At 49.6% G+C, this 20,667-nt stretch overlaps 1 protein-coding gene across 6 annotated transcripts in view; it reads left to right on the plus strand.

The window, feature by feature from the left end:
• B4GALT1 (beta-1,4-galactosyltransferase 1) overlaps nt 1-20,667 on the plus strand; it is a 64,356-nt gene that overhangs the window by 27,889 nt on the left and 15,800 nt on the right. For 2 of the 6 annotated variants that reach the window (XM_055293986.2, XM_055293987.2), the window contains exons 2-3: nt 4,819-5,054; nt 19,865-20,052. In XM_055293986.2, the coding sequence (XP_055149961.1) occupies nt 4,819-5,054; nt 19,865-20,052 (424 nt within the window). The other 4 variants (XM_063609055.1, XM_063609058.1, XM_063609057.1 and 1 more) reach the window with 3 other exon arrangements.

Below are 20,667 nucleotides of genomic sequence, written 5' to 3' on the forward strand. Positions count from 1 at the left end.
ATCAGTTGACAAACAGTGACTAGATGTTTCAGCCTGTTTTGCTGAGGCTAAAGGATTGAACTAGTGCTTCAGCCAGCATGAAAACCAGTCAGGAGTCCGTGCTGGTGTTGGCTGAGATTAGCAGGGCCTTTGATGGAGGGGCATGTATGTGTTTAGGTTTGCTGTGCCAGGCAGGGGAGCAGTGGAATTTGTCTGAATTGAGCTCACACATTGAAGTTATTGAGCGACTTACATGCAAGGCCATGACCTGGACTCCCAGCCGAGAGGCCCACGTGGCGGGGCTTGAGCTGGGGGAGCCGAGGACAGCTTACATCTGCTCATCTGCTTACGTAACCCTGCCTCCCAGCTTCCAGAGCCAAGAAAACACACAAGCCAGCCCAGCGGGGCCGAGAGCCTGTGGTAGCACACGCCATGCGCCGCACAGCAAGGGCACCTTGGCTCGGCTTGAGGCCTGTCATGAAGCCCTCAGCCCTCTGCCTCCTCCCAGAGCCTCTCCCCGCGACCCCAGGCAGTGGCTCTGAAACCTGGTCGCAGGTCTGCATGATTCTGAACAGAGGTAGTTGTTGCCTTCCTGGAGTCTGAGCTCTCTGGAGTTTCTCACTGGGACAGAGCCAGGTGTGTAGCAGAGCATGGCCCCTGCAGTATGGCAGGAGGTGTGCAGGGCACTCAGGAGGCCTCCTGGCTGGCACTCGACCCAGTTAGTCATTCACCTCCAGGTCTGGGGCTGCTGTCTGTTGTCTCAAAGGTGTGAGCTGCAAGATCCTTAGAGTTGTGGAGAAAAAATTGCCAGATTGGCAAGAAGGGCAGGATTGGGGGTCAAGGTGTCTCAGTGTGTTGGAAGCATGATGGGGGTTGTGCAAGGGGCACAGCGAGTTCAGAAGGGAGCAGGAGAGTGAGAAGAGGCTGTTCAGTGATAAAGCTCTGCACAGAGCCATTGGAGGAGCAAGCTCCTTGGCCATCCTTAAACCAGGGTAATTTTCATTTAGGTTCTGCCACATGCTCAGCAGGGAGCTCCTGGAAGGCAGGATTTGTCTTGTCCATCCTCCCTCCCTACCTCAACCCACTCCTCCTTGGGCTGGCACACAGTAGGTACCCAGAAAGTATCAATTGAGACAAATTGAAAGTGGTCTTGATACATATCACAGGGCAAGTTTGCAGTTAACAGACATTTCAGAGTAAAGACTCTCTGGCTTGGTGCTCGATCGGCTTCTGTGGGTTGTCAGCATGCTGTGGACAGCCCCGGCATGGGAGCGAGTGGGCGTGTGTGTGTGTATGTGAGGGTGAGAGAGCATTAGTGTGTGTGTTGGGGTTGGGGAGAGAGGAGGGAGAATAGAAGATGGACCACCCGGGTATCAGCTTCTGTCCTGGGGAGACGGTGGTGTCAGTTGCTGAGGGAATCCTGAGGAAAAGCAGGTCTGGCTGTAGGTGGTGATGGTGGTGGGGTTGCATGAGAGTCCATTTGGGGCAGGTTGAGTTTGAGGTGCCCATGACATATGGCTAGCCATGTTCTATTGGCTATGAGGTCAGGAGAGAGACATGAGATGGAAACAGAGGTTTGGGAACTGTCATGTGCTTAAACCAAAGACCTGGGTATAGGGAGAGTGAGAAGAGAAGGGGGCAAAGATGGACATCCAAGAAAGAAGCTGAGAAAGCCTAGGAATTGAGGTAAGAGGAGACGTAGGTAAATGTGACGCTTGGTGATCAAGGCTTCTTTCCACCTCTCCTAAGCAGGACACTCACGTCTCCTGTCTGCTTGGAAATTTATGCTGAGGGCAGGGAAGGTGGGAGCAAGGATTTGTCTAAAGATCTTGCTTTGGATCCCTGCACTCCTCCTGGTTTACCAAGTGTCACTGGACACGTCAGCGCGTTCTGAGACCTTAGAGATCATCCAGTCCAGTCCCTGCGGTTTACAAATGAGGAAACCAGTACCCTGAGAGTGGCTGTACTCTCCACTCTCAGGATACCAGAGATCATCTGGAAAGTCACTGGTGGAGCTAGACCAGGGCCCAGGCATCTCTTCTCCTGTCCAGGGCTCTTGACTTCAGGACCACCTTTCTGAAACCCATGATGGGGCAACATCAGGACACTTTCCAGCCTGCAGGTGTCTGTCCCGCGGAAGCGAGCCAGGCCACGTGTGAATTCCTGTTTTCTGGGTGGGTTTCAGAAGATACCAGCAAGTTGGCAGGGTGACAGCCCAGGTGCTTCTTGGGTTCCCCAAAATGGGGTTATGTTTAGCAGCATCCTCAGAACCAAAGGTGGGGTGGGGGCTGCAGATGTTGTGGGGGCCCTCTGAAGTGAAAAGAGCCCTGTGACAGATCTTTTCTTCATGTTTTTCACAAGTTCACTGTGCAGCAGGGCCCCCCAGGGGGCTTTGCCCAGGGTTGGGTGTTGGGCATCCCAGGCCTGGCCGACCTTGTGGGGAAGGGTGTGAATGGTGGGAATCCCCGAGGGCCCTCTTTGCCCGAAAGCCCTAAGGCTTGACATCAGATGCCCATCAGATGGCCCATCGGAGCCCTGCTACCCAGCTTGCCCAGTGAGAATCATCTGGGCTCCTTGTTAGGTAGCCATTTAGGTCCTTCCCAAAATCCGCAGACTCTCTTAAGGGAAGGGCCAGAGATTCTGTATTTGTACTAACTTCCTCAAGCAATTCTGGTGATAGGTTTGGGAAAAACTTGTCCGGGGTGACCACTGACTGAGTCCTGGTCTTCTCCGAAGAGCACAGTGCCTGCTCACTTTAGGGCACCCTGGGAGGTGGGAGCTGGCTCAGCAGGCAGTCTTACAAGGGACTGAGCTTCAAGGCCTTTGTCCCTCCAGGAGGGAGGTGCATGACCAGAGAGGGAGCAGGGCTTCAGAGAGGCAGCCCTGAGGGATCTTCTTCCCTGCCCCAGAGGGTCTGCTGTCTGAGCTCTGTGATAGCACAGAGAGTAAAAGGACCAAGTTTGACTGAGGCCTATCTCTCAGTGTAAAAGTTTGCTGGTTAGAGGAGAGTGGGAAGAGCATTTCTGGCAAAGAGAAAAGTGTGGACAGGCATGGCTTAAGGGATGGGGAGGGAGACAGACAGAGCTGAGATTGAAGGGCCTATTGCTTAGCTGTGGGCCTTGGCCTTCCCTTGTGCAGGGCCATACAGCCTTAGAGCCACTGGAGGTTTTAGTGAGAAAGTAATATGGTCGGGGTTGTATCTCAGAAGAAAACGAACTAATGGGAACAGGTCCTGTGATGGTGGACCTGGGTCAGCTACGGAGGGAGGGAAGGTGTGAGATGTGTCCTGGGGAAGGAGATGGAAGAGGCAGCTATCTGGTGAGAGGAACCAGGCCCACAGCTTTTTTTCTCAGGCTGTTCAATTCAGAAGGGCGAGTAATTCCGGGAGTAGGGGGTGCTTGGAGAGCCACCCATTATTGATAAACAGGGTAGGCTGAAGCCTGCTCACTGGCCCTGGGTGGGTTCTCACCAGCATGTTTCAGATTTTGATCTGTGCTTATGGTTGGTGTTCCTACCTGTTCTCTAGGTTCCTTCCTTTGTTCTTGTGTCACATTTGCTTCACAGGTGAAGCTGGTTACACTAGAGTAACAGTTCCCAAAGTGTGTTCCCTGGAAAAATGGTTCTGTAGCCAAATAAGCTTGGGAAATGGTGGGTTAAATATAACGACGGGGGTTTTTCGACTGCACAACTTCTCAGAGCCTTTGGTGTGTGTCGTGACTTTGCAGAAGCAGGATTTAATATGCAGCATTCCCGTTCTTATTTGACCACGAGACATGTTTTTCCATTAAGCATCTTGCTGGGTCTGATGTTTTCTGGAACCCGTTTTGAGGCGGTCTGGTCTGCAGAGAGTATGGGGAGCCTGGGTTCAAGTCTTGGCTCTTGACTCTCAGCAGAGCCTTGATTCCCTGTGTTGCCTGGACTGCACCACGTATACCACATACCCAGTATGTGACCTTTTCCTCATCCCTCTTCCCACCTGCTGTTACCTCACAATCCACAATCCAGCTCATCCATTTTTCTTCTGAGGCAAGCACTCTCTTACCAACTTACTTCTCTCATCTGCATCCATGTTCTTCTAGGCCAGAAACTTGGGAGTCATCCCTCCCTCTGTTACTTCTTCTTCCTCTTTGTTACTTTATCCCCTCTGTTACTAAGCATTCTTCTGTGTTTCCAGCTATTTCTTTTATTTTCCCTCAGTCTCTTTTGGGGTTTCTTTGCCTCCATCCCTCCCAGACCTTGGTTCACCTTCCATTGAGTCCCTTCCTGGGACGTGGTCACTCATGCCACTCCTGCTACCTTCCACTTTGAAGCTAACTCCCTCCACACTGACGTCCCCAACGTGCATGTGCACACATGCGTGCGTGCGCGCACACACACACATCCTTCCCCAGTTAGGCTAGAATCAGAGAGATAATGTCAGCCATTTGTCCAAGGCCACGCAGCTGGGAGGTGGCAGAGCTAAGTCTCAACCTCAGGGGTTTCGAGAAATTGCCTTCTCATCCATGATCACTGATTTCTACAACAGCCTATCAGGAAGTCTGGGTAGAAATTATTTCCATTTTACAGTGGAGTCTGAGCGGGGAGGGTCCTGGGCAGGCGAGTGCTTCACAGAGTGACCAACCATCTAGGTTTGTCCCACACTGAAGGGGGTTTCTGGGGTTGGCTGGTTGCCCTAATGCTGGATGTGGTGCCTGATGCTGGGCAGGAGGGCCCTCTCTGTGGCCACGTTGCCTACCGGGTGGAGACATTTCCTCTGCAGCTGCAGCCTGGCCATCTGATGCAGCCTGTGGAGTGCGAGTCCTGTGGCCTGCTAACTTCTCCCTCCCTCCACCTCTCTAGTGGGCCCCATGCTGATTGAGTTTAACATGCCTGTGGACCTGGAGCTCGTGGCGAAGCAGAACCCAAATGTGAAGATGGGCGGCCGCTACGCCCCCAGGGACTGCGTCTCTCCTCACAAGGTGGCCATCATCATTCCATTCCGCAACCGGCAGGAGCACCTCAAGTACTGGCTATATTATTTGCACCCAGTCCTGCAGCGCCAGCAGCTGGACTATGGCATCTATGTTATCAACCAGGTGAGGCCTGGGAAGGTGGAATGAGAGAGGGTGTGCGTGCGTGCAGATGTGTATCAGATGTGTGTGAAATGAGGGCAGGGGAAAGGGAGTGATTTCACAGACATCTGGCACTTACAGCGAGGAGCCAGCCCCCCAGCCACCACCAGTGCAGATGAGCTAAACGCCAAACAGTGTGCTTGCCTATTGCTGTCAACTCTATAGCCAAGGGAAATGCTGGAGTGTTTTCGTTGTTCTGTTTTTGTTTTCTGGAAGTAGCCTTCCAGCAAAATTGGGAAAAAAGACAACCCTAATTATTCCAAAGGACACACTGATTATTCCCTGGCTTTGTGTAGCTGTGTATTTTCCTTTTAAAAATAAAACCACCATTTAGATGTCAGACTTTTAGGTAACTTCAAAGTTTATCCAGTCAGAGTGTGTCTCCTGGGGCACCTGGAGACAGTGCCCTTAGTTCAGGTCGCATGCCTGCATGCCAGCCCCTGGTGAAATACCTGGAGAAGTCTGATTCGTGGGCCATCTGAGAGTTATGTGGACTGGGCCGAGTCTGAGAAAAAGTTTCTCACTGCTCATCTGATCCATATGTGTTGGGCTTTAGCCCTGCTTAGGAAAGTAATGCTAAGGATAGGTCAACTTTCATCACCATGGCATGGAGAATCAGATTGATCTAAGAGGCATCTTTATTGAAATAAATTTTTCAGTTTATTTGAGGAGCATTATTTTCCCAAGAGTATAACTTTGATATTTCAAGGTTACCCCTAACACTTAAATTCATGTCTTTAGACTGTAACCTCCTAGGTGCAATGACACATCTAACTTATCTAGGCACCCAATTTCATTGAAATTCATTTGAAGAGTCTGAGTACGCCCATTTCTACAAGGCCCAATGTCCATTTCATTTCGAGATAAACTCTGCTTTAGGTAGGAGGATTGTTGGCAGTTTGCGGCTTCCATCAAAGTCAAGGGACTCTGTGCACCTTCCCTGGGACCCCAGGGGAAGCACTTGAGGACTGCTGTGGCATTGTGCTGCATCACTTGCTGCAGGGAGATTCTGAAGAAGTGTAAGGTCTCAGTCCTGCCCTGTCCCGAAGCTTCCAACCCACTTCTGGCAAGTGGGACCCTCCCAGGGAACAATTTGTTAACAGACCCAAATATCCGGTGATTGGATGGTGGCTGCCAAATGCTTTGGAAGCTCAGAGGAAGGAGAGAGAGCAATGGCTTGGAAGAAACAGGATATAAACTAGGTTCTAAAGTCTGCAGGGAGATGGGCTTCTCAGCTGGGGCCAGTGAGCAGGGACCTCAAGGCAGAAAGGAGCCTTGCATGTTCCTGGAAATTGAGATACCCACTGGGGTAGGAAAGCACCAGAAGCCCTGGGGCCAGGTGTCAGAGCTAAGCCTGTGATGCAGGAGAGAGCAGAACATGCCCTGTTACAAGGAAACTGAAGCAGGAGAGCAGGTGATGGGCAAACCCCTTGAGGCTGTTTGAATTCTTTGGCCAAGTGAGGTACAGACCAGGGCCCTATGAACACCTGCAGGCAAGACAGCCACGCAGTTGTGGGTCACCTTGGAAGAATATTGGAGAATGCAAGAGAGAACAGGTAAATGTCTTGCAAAGTGCAGGTTACTTTAACCCAACAAGTATTCGTTTAAGAAAAGCTCTGTGATTGAGAAACATTTGTCTGATGCCAGTTAGCACATACCAATGATGGCAAGATTCAGGAGCCTGTTATTAAAGCAGTGGCAGCGAGCACCTGGAAGAGGCGGCCACCATCACCAGGAGCCAGCAGGGATGACTAATAACAAGCCGTGCCAGCTGCATCTCGTTTCTGTCTTGACAGTTGCTATGCCAGTAGATGAGGGATGTACTGTGGATACAATGCTGTCATATCTTATTCAGCAGGGCATCTGACAGCATCCCACAAATCTGCCTGAGTAGAAGACAGGCAGCTGTGGTCTGGGTGCCATATAGGTAGATTAAAATATATATTTGGGCCTAGGCACAGTGGCTCATGCCTGTAATCCCAGCACTTTGGGAGGCCAAGGCAGGCGGATCACTTGAAGTCAGGAGTTCAATACCAGCCTGGCCAACATGGCGAAACCCCGTCTCTACTAAAAATACAAAAATTAGCTGGACATAGTGGTGGGCGGCTGTAATCCCATCTACTCAGGAGGCTGAGGCAGGAGAATCTCTTGAACCCAGGAGGCAGAGGTTGCAGTGAGCCGAGATCATGCCACTGCACTCCAGCCTGGGCAACAGAGTGAGACTCCGTCTCAAAAAAATAAAATAAATAAATAAATAAAATATATACTTGGGTAAAGAGTGTAAAAGAGAGTTAGTGATGATGCTGAATTTTTGAACTGAGGTGGCTCTTTTCAAGGAAGACTGGAGGGTGGGATGCTACATCTAGATATGTTGCAGTTTAGGTGAATGTGAGACTTCCCTGTTTTGAAGTCAAATATTGGACCAGTAAAATCTAGCCACCAGCTTATATTCCTATGATAAAATTTACACACTCCCCAGGCTCAACACAGTAGATTTCTGAATGTCCTCTGCCAGCTACATGCTCCTGCCCACCTGAATCCGAGTAGACAGAACAACTAACCAAGCCAGCTCAGACCGGTGGCACAGCTGTGCTGGCTAACACTGGGCACCACCTAAGAGAGTGCTCCTCTAAAAGTGTGCTTCCCCAGATGGAGCCAAATACGCTTGAGGAATGCTGGGTTGAACCACGTAAAGCAGGTCTCATTCCCGCAGAGCCTTTGGTACCCCGGTGTACACTGTAACCCCAGAAGTGTTTCCTGAGCTTGCCTGATGAGAGAACTTTTCCAAGAACCATCTCAAGTGATAAGTGTTTTGTAAGTCACACTTTGGGGAAAGCGGGCCTAAGTTAGCGTCTCCTCCCAACTGCCTCCGTGCTTTCCCTGGAACACTAGGAACTGCCCATCCTCCCTCCCTCCCTCCTCTTCCCACTTCACAACTTAGCATCAGGAATACTTTAGTTTTGGTTTTTCAAACATACATACCTCCTTTTTTCTTATCTTGTCAACATCATCTTTTTTTTTCTTTGCTTTTCCTCATACTTTTTTTTCTCTTCCTCCTTTCCTTCTCCTCCAAGGGTTAACTTTCCACCTTAGGAGAATCTTTTCCTCTTTTTCTCCCACTTCCCCAGCTACTCTCTTATCATCTGCTCCAATCTCACCCTAATTGATCTTTTTGGGAAAATATGGTCAGAGTCCAGATAACTAAGTTGAGAAATGCTTAAACTCTGCCATATCTTTCCAGTAAAGAATATTACCTAATAAATAATAAAATGGTAATGGGAAACCTGAATCCTGAAAAAAAAGAGGCAAAAGGAGAAGCATTTGGAGCACATCCTGTCTACAAATTAGGAACTGCCTGCGTTATCTGTTTTATGGTTATATTCTAGAAGAAGAAGAAAGGGATTTTGTAGCACCTGGTTTTGACCTTTCTGCACTGTTTGTTGAGCAAATAAACCTTATGGGCTGTTAGCCCTCTTTATAGCCTCTCAGCTTCTCCCTGGCCCAGACACCCTGCTGTCATTTTGACTCTTCATTCACACACACACATACACATGCACACACACACATATACCATTTAAGATTAGACAGAAATAATGCTCAAAATAGGAGTGGCTTCTGAGACATTTAGTCCAAGGGTTCCCAAACAGGCTTTTCAGTATCAGATTTCTTTCTGCCCCATTGAAATGCTACACAACCTTCTGCTTATAGCAGGTCACAAGGGTTTCATTCTACTTGAAGTAGGGGCCGTGTCCCATTTCCATTTCCTTAGCTTCCCATTCAGTCTCTGCTAGGATTTGCCTAGACCCCTGAGGCCAGACAATGTAGAAACTTCTGCTCCATGTCACAGGTGAGGAAACAGTCTCAGAGAGGGACACGCTCCGAAAGTCACATAGACAACAGCAGGGCTGCGGCTCAAACCCCAGCGTCTGACTCCAGGTTTAGTGCCTTTTCAGGGCATCAGTGATGCTCCTCACGGCCAGGGTGCCCCCAGTGTTGCTCACAGTCTCGTACCCAGGGCTGAGAGTGTGCTGTGTGCTCAGACTGCCTGGGTTCAGTCCTGGCACTGCCACTTTCCAGTCAGTGACCTCAGGCAGGTTACTTAAGCTCTGCAGGCCTCAGTTTCCTCCTTGGTGGGGAGGGCTGTGAGGCGTCCTTCTCATGGTAAACCTTCAGTAAATACCAGCCGTTACTGGGATGGTCCACTCCTGCCTCTGCACTCTCCATTCATCCTGCCTGTTTCCTCTGCCTGCTTTCTCTGCCTGCTTCTGTGGTGGTGAATTCTTCATGGCTCCCACCGCCTCCCGCTGCACCCCCACTCAGGGCCCGCATCAGGACCCTTCCTCTTATTGGTTTGGACTCCTTGGAGTCAGAGGGTAATGGATAGTGGAGTGAGCTAGGTGGCAGAATCTCAGAGGCCATCCCGGGCCTGTAAGCCTCTTCAGAGTAGGGCCACGTATCAAGCTGCACACACAGGAGTGAACTTTCACAAGTTGTTATGACTCATACTCTGTCTATAGTAAGCTGTTAACCACTCCCATTTGGCTTATGCCTCTGTGATTACTGTACTAACTTATATCTTAAAATAAGGATATTGAAGGAATGAGCCGGGAGAGGCTTTCCTGGTTGAGATATAGAAGAACAAGAGTTGCTCTTTTTCCTTAAGGTCTCTCCTCCCACCCCTGACCTTAGCTCACCAGCATGGGAGAATACTATTTGGCTCCTTGTACTCTGAGACGTGGATGCCAAGATGTAGCATTCCCACTTCAACGGCAGCAAGAAAAGAAGCAGCAGAAGGAGCAGATATCATAGCAAACAGGGATGCATGCTGTATTTCCTAATACTCGAACCCGGAAACGAGACTTCACTCAAGGTGAAGGGAGGGCAGGTCACCACCTGGTAGCACTAGCCCTAAATTAAGGAATGCAGAATGTTTGTGGGATTGCCCGTCATAAAAATTACGAAATGAGTAAGGAATACAGGCACAGCTGGCCAGGTGGGTTTGTCACAACCATGGCAGCCCTTTGCCCCACAGCCAATACACAGAACTGGTCTCTCCAATTCCGATTGCATATCTTCTGGCACCTCTGTTCCTCTCCCTCAGCTGCCCAGGATTTTTCTGGTTCTGACCATGTTACTTCCTCTTTAAAACCTGTTAACATTTCACGACTGCCCACAGGCAAGGGTCTAAATGGTCGGAAGGCCCAAGCTTAGCATCTGAGACCCTGACCTACCTCCAGCCACTTCCTCCTCCTCTCTACTTCACTGGACTCCCCATCTCCACCCAGACACCTCTGTTCTCCCCTCTGTGTGCCTTTGCTTATGCTGTCCCCTCTGTTCCTAGTGTGTCTCTGGCTATCTTTTAAGCTTCCCTCCCCAACCTCATTAGTTCTGTGGAGCCCCTGGAATAGAGCTGACTTCTCCCTCCCTGCAGCTCTCAGGCTGCTCAGAACTTTCTGGAAAGGGATGATTATCTGAGTTCCAGCCTCACCCCAGCCCCCGGACTCCCAGTCCCTCATGTCTGCCTCCCTTCTTTCTCTCTGACGACACAGCTGGTGCATAGTCAGTACAGATGCAGTCAGTGAGTGGAGCACGGGGCTTCTCCCTGGGATTCCTGCCCCTTTGTTTATCCCTAGTCTCAGGACTCCCTACTCCTGGTCTTCTGCCTAGATCTGTGCCTCTTGGAAGTGAAGCCTCCGTTCTCAGTGGGGCCAGGTCATGACCCTTGGGAACTTACAGGACCCCTCCCTTAGGCCTCTCCCCGAAGCTTCCAGCTCAATGCTGACCAGAGCACAGGCTGCCTGTGACAGTCCTTGGGGTGATCTCCCTTATCAGGTAAAAATGCAGAAAACCTATTAATACCTTAGCCTTGTGGTTGTTCATGGTCACAAAACTCTTTTAGGGTCCTTTGGACTCAGCACCTTTATGATCTCACTTTGAATTTTGACCCTCCCACCTCCCCCCCACCCCCCAGAGTGAGGCAAATGGTCTTCTGATTGTTCCTGCGGAGGGAAGCCTCCAAAGGTAAGCACATGATGGCCGGGAAGCAGAGCTGGAGCCTGCCTGAAAGGCTGTGGAGAAATGGAGGGAGGGCTGCCCTGAGGACTCTGTCTGGCTTTGAAGTTTTCTCCTGTTTCCTTTTCTTCTGTGCACTGTTTTAGGATGATGGGGTGATAGTTCCAGGCTGGTTGAGGATGGATTTGGAGACGGTCCTTTGTACCCTCAGTGAGCAAGAGCATCTGTCACCCTACCTCAGCAGTTGTCTCTGTCACTGGTCCAAGCAGCTGGTTCCTACACAAGGTCAAGATCAACTGGGGAGAAGCAGACTCCTGGGTCTATCCCATTAGTGAGGACAGCTGCCTGGGCTTATGGCCCCATTGGTTTGGTTTCTGTCTTGATCATCTCTACCATCCCCCCATCCCTGCCTTCCATTTTCTACCTCAGCTGTCAGTGCGCAGATTGATGTGTGTGAGAACGGAGCTCGGGAGGACTGGGGTAGGGCTGGTCCTGTCCTGTAGCCTCCCCTTCCTTCGGGCACTTGGACCCTTTGGAGCCTGCCGGGATGGGGAGTGGGAGTGGGAAGGCCAGGGAGGGTCTCTGCGCCATCACTGTTTGAGTGTTGCCCCTTTGCTGTGTGCCCCACCTAGTCTGTGTGTCTCTCTGTTCTCCTGGGGACTCGATTTGCTGGTGAATTGCTTCCATGGACATTGTTCTGGGAAACGCCATTTTTTCTGCTCACTCATGACTCTGTGACAAGGAATGACAGCTTATTAGGAATTTGTTTTTGCATTGGAACAGTGGTCATCAGAATGGGCCCCTTTTCCCTTGCAGCTTTGACATTTGCCTCTCTTTTCCTTACCTCTCTCCCTTGCATCCACCCTTTTCTCTTTTTCTTCTTTTTTGTTTTCCTTCTAGCAGGGGCCTTTTGCCTTTACTTGTTAATCCTGTTTGTAGCAGAGCAAGTGGAAGGAGGAGTTCCTCTCTGATCTGCTTCCTATTCTCCACCTACCTTCTCTTCTATACTCTCCGCCTCCTAGAGAGAGAGAGAGGAATGCCGACCTAACTACTGCTGCCACTGCTGCTGCCACCACCGCTGCCACCACCTCCCTGGTAATGTTCACATGTCCTCAAATCAACCCAGAGCCAGGGCCCTGCTGGTCAGGGGGAGGCTATGTAAATAATCCCATGAGTGTGCCGTCCTCAGGCCCTGGGGTCTCCTAGGCAAGACCAGGGCCTCTGTGAGCTCTCGGAAATGCTGAGGTTGCTGGAAGCCAGCCCGTCGTACAGGGTCTGAGAGTTTAACTTCTTTTAAATTAAACCACAGTTGAGCTCATGCTGTGTGTGTATAAACTTTTGTATCCTGCTTTTTCCTTAAATTCTTTATCATCAGCATCTAACCATGTTATTTCATAGTCTGCATCATCATCACTTTCCATACCTTCATAGTAGTTGATCGTAGAATTCCATCATGATTAACTTGTCTTTTCTCTCTTAGACGTCCTTTAGATAATGTCCAATTTTCCGTGAGTGTAAATAATACCATAATGAACATCTTGGAGTCTGAAGTTTATTCTATGTTGGTTTGTTCCACATTTAGGATCATTTTCCCAGGCTAGATTTTCAGATGTGGGATTATGGGTTCAGATATGGTTTACACATTTTTATAGTTCTTAATACAGATGGCCAAATTGCTTTCTGAAAGACAAGCTTTTCTTAAGTATTTTTCTCCAACTTGTATCTTAAACATCCTGAACGTGCTTAGCACCACTGTCTTGATGTATCTGTAGAAAGCCACGTCTCCACTTTTCAGTGTGTCGGGCCCTGGGAGAGGCAGGCATCCTATGCTGGCTCCTTGGAGCTGGATTTAAAATTGTCTCCTCTGGCTGGGCGTGGTGGCTCACACCTGTAATCCCAGTACTTTGGGAGGCTGAGGTGGGCGGATCACTAGGTCAGCAGATCGAGACCATCCTGGCTAACACAGTGAAACCCCGTCTCTACTAAAAATACAAAAAATTAGCTGGGTGTGGTGGCGGGCACTTGAAAAGTCCCAGCTACTTGGGAGGCTGAGGCAGGAGAATGGCATGAACCCGGGAGGCGGAGCTTGCAGTGAGCTGAGATCGCGCCACTGCACTCCAGCCTGGGTGACAGAGCGAGACTCCATTTTAAAAACAAAACAAAACAAAACAAAAAAACAGAAAAAACAAAACTGTCTCTTCTGTGCTCACTTCACCCAGAATCCCTGTTGGGCTCTTCAAGGAGCTTAGTTCTCTCTGAAAGCAACTTTATAGCCTCAGTCCAGTCTGTGTTCCTGTGTGGCAGGGGTCAAGGGTATGCTCACTCTTGAGAGTGGTGACTTTGGTTGACCAAGAACCACTCCCATAGCCTGGTCCCTAACCCTTGAAGGTCCATCTCTCTCACTCACTGGGGTGAAGAGTTTAAATCTCAGATCCAAGTTTTGTTGAGAGCTCTGAGCTACCATATTGTTATGGTTAACAACTAGAGCCCACCTGGGCGTGGTGGCGTGTGCTGACAGTCCCAGCTTCTCAAGAGGCTGAGGTGAGAAGATTGCTGGAGCCCAGGAGCTCAAGGCCAGGCTAGGCAACGTGGCGAGACCCTGTCTCCCCTGCAAAAAAACAACAACAACAAAAGCAAAACTAGAGCCCGACTGCTGTGAACTCATGGCTGAGTAGATATTATTAGCCCTCCACAAACTCAGCATTTGTATAATCCCAGGCTCTTTCCAGTAATTCTCTGGGGATCACCTCCCAGCCTGTCCACTGTGTTCCAGGATCCACACTTAGGCCTATAGGAATGCCCAGTCAGAGCTGCTGCTGCCGCTGATCTGTTACTGTTTCATGCAACCGACTCGGCCTAGTTCCTTCCTCTTACTGTCTCAGTGGGCACAGAAAAGCATACAGAGGGTGTTTCAGCAAACATTGCCACTGGCTGCAGACCTGCCCCCGGATCTGTCGTGTTGAGAGCTTAGTGCTGCGTTCTTGCGTGGTGGGGAGGGGTGTGGCTCTGTGATGAGCCAGGGCATGTGTATGGGAGCAACAGTGTCTCTCTTATCACGTAGAAATTCTGACTCATTGCGGGTCTTGGCTTTGGGTTGATGGTTCCAGCCATGTTGCTGCTGTGTCTTTTGGTGCAGGAGAGGCTGGGCACAGTTGTTCCTTAAGCCATTATGGATAAGGGATGTGTCTGCTGATATACACACATGGACCTGACATCCAAGGAAGCCAGGGTGATTGGACAGAACAGTTCTTCCAGAAACTGTTGGGACTTGGACAAGAGTGGCCCGTGGCTTTCTGTAGTTGGTCATCTGTCCCCTGTTGCAATCAGGGGAAGGCCACGCTTGCCTTCCTTAACCACAGTTAGGATTTTCTTGGGGATTAGACCAGATTCTAGCACCTGTCCTGAACCTCTCGCCCCGCCCCTACAAAGGCTGCCTGCAAGTGTAGTGCACATACACAGGAAGCAGGTGAGGCGTGGAAGTGGAAGTGGAGCCCCTGCCTTTAGCCCTTGGGGGAGGCACTGTCTGCTTACCCACAGTTGTTGCCTCATAGGAATCATACAACAGCTTCCTAACTGGTCTCCTTGCCTTCAGTTGGACTGGGGCACAAATCCCTCCTTGACATACAAACCATGGTTTAAGGCTCCCTGTGGCCTAAATAAAGATAAAGCTTAAATATCTTAACAAGCACCTAACCCTTCTCCCCAGCCTCTGTGATTTGGCTCATCTCTGCCTTCATGTTTCATTCTGGCTTCACTCATTCGGAATTTCTTGTAGTTCCTTGACTGGTCTCTTTTGCTTACCGCCTTTACAAATGCTCTCACCATGCATGCTTTCCTCTGCTCCTACAGATGCCTTCTCTCTCAGCACCACCTCCAGAGTCTATGTCTGGTCGATTCTGTCTGCTGTCTCCAGTCCCCGTCCTGTAGCAGTCTCTGCCCAATCATTTGGGGATTTTATATGTTTTCTGGCCTTTCTTTAGGGGGCCTGTCTTCTCCCTCTAAAAGCAGGCAGTTGACCTAGAAGGAAGGGATAACTGTAACTCTTGTCTACCAACATAAGATTAGGCCCACCCTTTAAAAGCTGGGTCTTTGAAAGGGACACCTGCACCCAGCATGCTGGCTTCTCTTCACCAAGCGTGACTTCCTACGCATTTCACAGGCTTCCAGAGGTCCCCCTGACTCTCTTCTGCTGTGAGAAACTCTAATCATGTAAGCCACAGGCTAATTCCCTTGAGCCTTAAATGTTTTTAGTAATTTCCCCTTCATCAGAGAAGCAGGATTTGGGAGGAATTTTGAAGCAAACACTACAGAAGGCAGAGTCTCCAGGTAACATATCTAAGAGACATTTGGAATGGTCTGGCTGTTCAAGATGGATGGGAAAGCCTCTTTCTGTAATGATAGTAGCCAACATTTGCTGTCAGGCAGTGGGGCCCCATTTTTGAGGTGGGGTCTCTGTCACCCAGGCTGGAGTGCGGTGGTCCTGTCATGGCTCACTGCAACCTCAGCCTCCCCGGGCTCGGTCTTCTTAATTCTGAAAAACCCAGCTTTTAAAGAGTGGACCTAATCTTATGTTGGTAGACAATGTTGTCCCGTTCAATACAATGCACATGCTCTCCCCATAACACAAAAGAGGAAACTGAGGCATGGAGGTGTGATGTGCCCCAAGTCACATAGCTAATAAGTAAAGAAGCCAGCATTCCTGGGATTAAAAATGCATGTGTCTGTCACCGTGGTGTATTTGGTGCTTGATCGATGTTTACTTGAGCAAATGGAGTGGCAGAAGCATCGGATGAGTGTGCTCAGTGAGGAGGGCAGGAGTGAAGCTGGGCATCTTCCCACCTCTTGTGAGTGGTGGGGCTTGGTGAGCTTGCCAGGGCCTGTCTTTCTTATCAAAGAAGGTGTGTGCCCCGGTGTTACAGCATTTCACCCAAAGAAGCCTAGAAAATGCTTGACTTTTTTGTCATTCTGGGGGAGGACACTTTTCTCCTCCACCATTCTGCTGGCCTGGTGTTCCCACGGCCCTGATAGGTGATAGCACCTGCTAAAGTGCACCATGCCCTTCCGTCTCACTGCATCCCACAGATGAGGCCAGGCTGGGATGAGGGAGAAAGGGAGGGATATATAGTTCAGGTTATTTTGGAAAACTGCCTGACCAGTTTTAAGTCTGGGCCGGACACTGGGGCATCTCACTGCGTTGAAAGGGCCGTGGCACCCCCTGCAGTGAAAGGGGCTGGAACCAGCTCTGCTTCTTGGGCTTCTCCTCCAGGGTGCCATTGTTCATGGGCCTTGGCTCTAGAGGTGCTCATTCATGGTTCCAAAATTCCAATTCCTGGGAGAGGAAAAATGCTTAGTTCAGTCTCAGGCCTCTGCTTAGATCAAACAGCCAAGGCCAGTAGGCCCAGTCCTATGGTAGAGACATGGCCTCAAAGAGCCCTCTGCCCCAGTTGTTGGGGAGTGTACCAAGAGAAGGGAGCATTGTCCTGGGCTGGGCAGCCCTGGGGGTCTAGTGCACAGATGTAGAAAGGCTCTGTTGGTATACCTCCCTTTGCTTGTTGGAAAGTGCTCCATGGGGCTGAATTGTGTTTGACAGTGTAAGTCTGGGTTGGGGTGAGGGTTGTTACAAGATTGTCAAGATGATTAAATGAAATGCCATTTGAAACACTTATCCATGCCTTGTGTACAGTATCCCCACCAGTGAATATTCACACTATATTATAATCCAACGACGTCATAATTTTCATATGCAATTTTTAAACTTTGAACTTTTTTTTTTGTTTTTGAGACAGTGTCTTGCTCTGTTGCCCAGTCTGGAGTGCAGTGGCGCAATCTCGGCTCACCGCAACCTCCACCTCCCGGCTTCAAGTGATTCTCCTGCCTCAGCCTCCTGAGTAGCTGGGATTCCAGGCACCCGCCACCACGCCCAGCTAATTTTTGTATTTTTAGTAGAGACGGGATTTCGCCATGTTGGCCAGGCTGGTCTCAAACTCCTGACCTGAGGTGATCCACCACCTTGGTCTTCCAAAGTGCTGGGATTACATACGTGAGCCACTGTGCCTGGCAGTTTTTTTTTTATTTTTAGTAGAGATGGTGTTTCACCATGTTGGCCAGGCTGGTCTCGAACTCCTGACCTCAAGTGATCTGCCCGCCTCGGCCTCCCTAAGTGCTGGGATTACAGGCGTGAGCCACCACGCCCAGCCTAAACTTTGAATCTCTTTGAACCCATGACTTACACAGAATTAGCTGAACGAAGAATTCCAAATCACCTCAGCCTGTGGGACAGCCAAAAAACACAGTGTGCCTTTGGGCTCCTTCACTCACCACGTGGGGTTAGAAAACTTTGTCAGGGGCTTTAAAAAAGGAGCTCTTGTGTGTAAAATGTTCCCTTGATTCTCTTCCTGGTGCCTCTCTTTCTCTAAGTGGTTTGCTTCCCCGAGTTCCCCACCTGAGGCTGGGTGGCTGTGGCACATCTGTGCATTCTGTACCCACACAGGCAGCCTTTTGGAGTGCCAGTTTCCAGGTCTTGGTTTTATTTTGTTTTTTGTTGTTGTTGTTGTTGTTGTTTTTGAGATGGGGGTCTCACTCTGCCGCCCAGGCTGGAGTGCAGTGGTGCCGTCATGGCTCCCTGCAACCTCAACCTCCCTGGGATCAGGTGAGCCTCCTACCTCAGCCTCCAGAGTACTAGGGACTACGGGTGTGCACCAGCATGCCTGGCTAATTTTTGTAATTTTTTGTAGAGGCAGAGTCTCACCATGTTGCTCAGGCTGGTCTCGAGCTCCTAGACTCAAGTGATCTGCCCACCTTGGCCTCCCAAGTGTTAGGATTACAGGTGTGAGCCACCATGCCCAGCCCAGGTCATCTTTTGAGGGCATGGAGAGAAGACTTTGAGCATCCCGCTTTTGAGATTGTGTACCAATCGCAAGCCCCTATGACACACTTTTTCCCCAAAGTAGAGGGCTCTGATTGTGTTGATCCCAAGAGAGATGGGAAAGAGCATTGAATGAGGATTCCAAAGTATTGGGCCTTAGTTCGTTTCCTCATGTTGGTGTTGTGAGGATTCCAGTTAGGATGACAGCATGTGTGCAGGCGGCTTTGTGAACTGCTGAGAGTGAGGAGTGGTAATATCAGTGCTAGGTCTGTCCTTACTAACGTGGGGCCATGGGAATTGATAAGACCAGATTCCCAACTCTACCCCACAATGTGATCCCTGTGGTGACCCCTCACAGGGTTCTTTGGTTGAGCTTCCCAGAAGGGATTACCATCTGCCATTGTATGTTGAACCCCATTCATTCATTCATTCATTCAGCCAACCAGCAACTATTTATTGAGCTCTTATTGTGTGAGAAGCAGTATTCAAGGAACTGGGTGAATAAAAAAACAAAACATCCTAACCTTCATTGAGCTTACATTCTTACTGAAAGAAAACAAATAAAACATACATGTAATCCCAGCACTTTGGGAGGCTGAGGCAGGCGGATCACTTGCGGTCAGGAATTTGAAACCAGCCTGGCCAACGTGAAACCCCATCTCTACTGAAAATTTAAAAAAAAAAAAGGCCGGGCGCGGTGGCTCACGCTTGTAATCCCAGCACTTTGGGAGGCCGAGGCGGGCGGATCACGAGGTCAGGAGATCGAGACCACGGTGAAACCCCGTCTCTACTAAAAATACAAAAAATTAGCCGGGCGCGGTGGCGGGCGCCTGTAGTCCCAGCTACTCGGAGAGGCTGAGGCAGGAGAATGGCGTGAACCCGGGAGGCGGAGCTTGCAGTGAGCCGAGATCGCGCCACTGCACTCCAGCCTGGGCGACAGAGCGAGACTCCGTCTCAAAAAAAAAAAAAAAAAAAAAAAAAAGCCGGGCATGGTGGCACGTGCCTGTAATCCCAGCTACTCAGGAGGCTAAGGCAGGAGAATTGCTTGAATCCTGGGGGCGGAGGTTGCAGTGACCCAAGATCATACCATTATATTCCAGCCTCAGTGACAAAGCAAGACTCCATCTCAAAAATAAAAAATAAAAATAAAAATATGCAGTCCCTTTGCACCAGCACACTTGGTGCCTGGGGACCTCGTGGTTGGCACCCTGAAGCAGGTGTCCTTCTGTCCTGCGCACCTTGCTTCTATCCTGGTGTGTATGGCATGGCCTCCTACCCTCCATGGTGAGCACTGTGAGGGCAGAGGTTGAGTTGGGTTTGCTGTATTTCTCGGGTGCCTAGGTTTGTGCTTGACAGGTAGATGGAAGGCACACAATGTGGTCATCAAACCTCTGTCAACCATATAAGGAAGGTAGAAGTGAAAAGTCCCATAGGTACCCAACTAATGTCACCAGTTTCCTGGATACCTTTCCTGGAGTTTATTTATAGTGTGTATAAATAAATGATGTATGTGTTTAAATGCCTTTTTCACCTTTCCTTTTAGAGCTGCCTCTTTTTAACAGTTCCACTCCATTGTATGGATGTACTATGATTTATTGAACGAGTTCCCTACTGATTCTGTTTTTTTGCAGTCTTTTGTTATGATGAGCATTCCACAGTGACAATGCTGTTCATAGTCATTCACACACATGCAAGTCCTTCTGCAGAATATATTCCTAGAGGGGAGTTGCTGACTCAGAGGTTTTGGTACTCTGTGTTGATTGTAGAGTGAGGGCAGAAAAGTGAGGCCCAAGAGTTTCCTAGTGACCATGTATAGTGGACAAGTCACCAGTCCCTGTGAGTGTTTGGCCCAAAGGCTTTAAGGCATTTGATATCACTGTTTTTGTTTCTGCACCAGGCGGGAGACACTATGTTCAATCGTGCTAAGCTCCTCAATGTTGGCTTTCAAGAAGCCTTGAAGGACTATGACTACACCTGCTTTGTGTTTAGTGATGTGGACCTCATTCCAATGAATGACCATAATGCGTACAGGTGCTTTTCACAGCCACGGCACATTTCCGTTGCAATGGATAAGTTTGGATTCAGGTAAGAGATACTCAGTCGGAGTCTGTGGTAAACATGTTTCTCTCTCACGTGTTGACTAGGAAATGCAGTCCTGGCAGCCCAGGAGTGCCTCTTTAAGCTCTGGAGCAGAATGCCTCCTCTGAGAAATGGGTGCTTTGTATTAGTTGAGATGGAAAGAAGAGACCAGAAATGCCTGTAGTCTTTGCACATCCAGACAAGAACAAATTTTCTGTCTCTCTTTTTTTTTTTGAGACAGGGTCTGGCTCTGTCACCCCAGGCTGGAATGCAGTGGCATGATCTTGGCTCACTGCAACCTCTGCCTCCCGGGTTCAAGCCATCCTGTCACCTCAGCCTCCCGAGTAGCTGGGACTACAAACACTTGCCACCATGCCCAGCTAATTTTTGTATATTTTGTAGAGATGGGGTTTTGCTATATTGCCCAGTCTGGTCTCGAACTCCTGAGCTCAAGCAATCCATCTGCCTTGGCCTCTCGAAGTGCTGGATTATAGGCATGTGGCACCATGCCTGGCCTAAGAACAGTTTTTAGCATTTGGGAGGGGCTCTCATCTTTAAGCTCCAAACAATACTGTATTTTCTTGCTTTTTTCTTTCTCTTGCCCCACAAGTTTTGGAAAGT

This window comes from Symphalangus syndactylus, chromosome 9 (assembly GCF_028878055.3).
Source record: "Symphalangus syndactylus isolate Jambi chromosome 9, NHGRI_mSymSyn1-v2.1_pri, whole genome shotgun sequence".
Lineage (NCBI taxonomy): Eukaryota > Metazoa > Chordata > Mammalia > Primates > Hylobatidae > Symphalangus > Symphalangus syndactylus.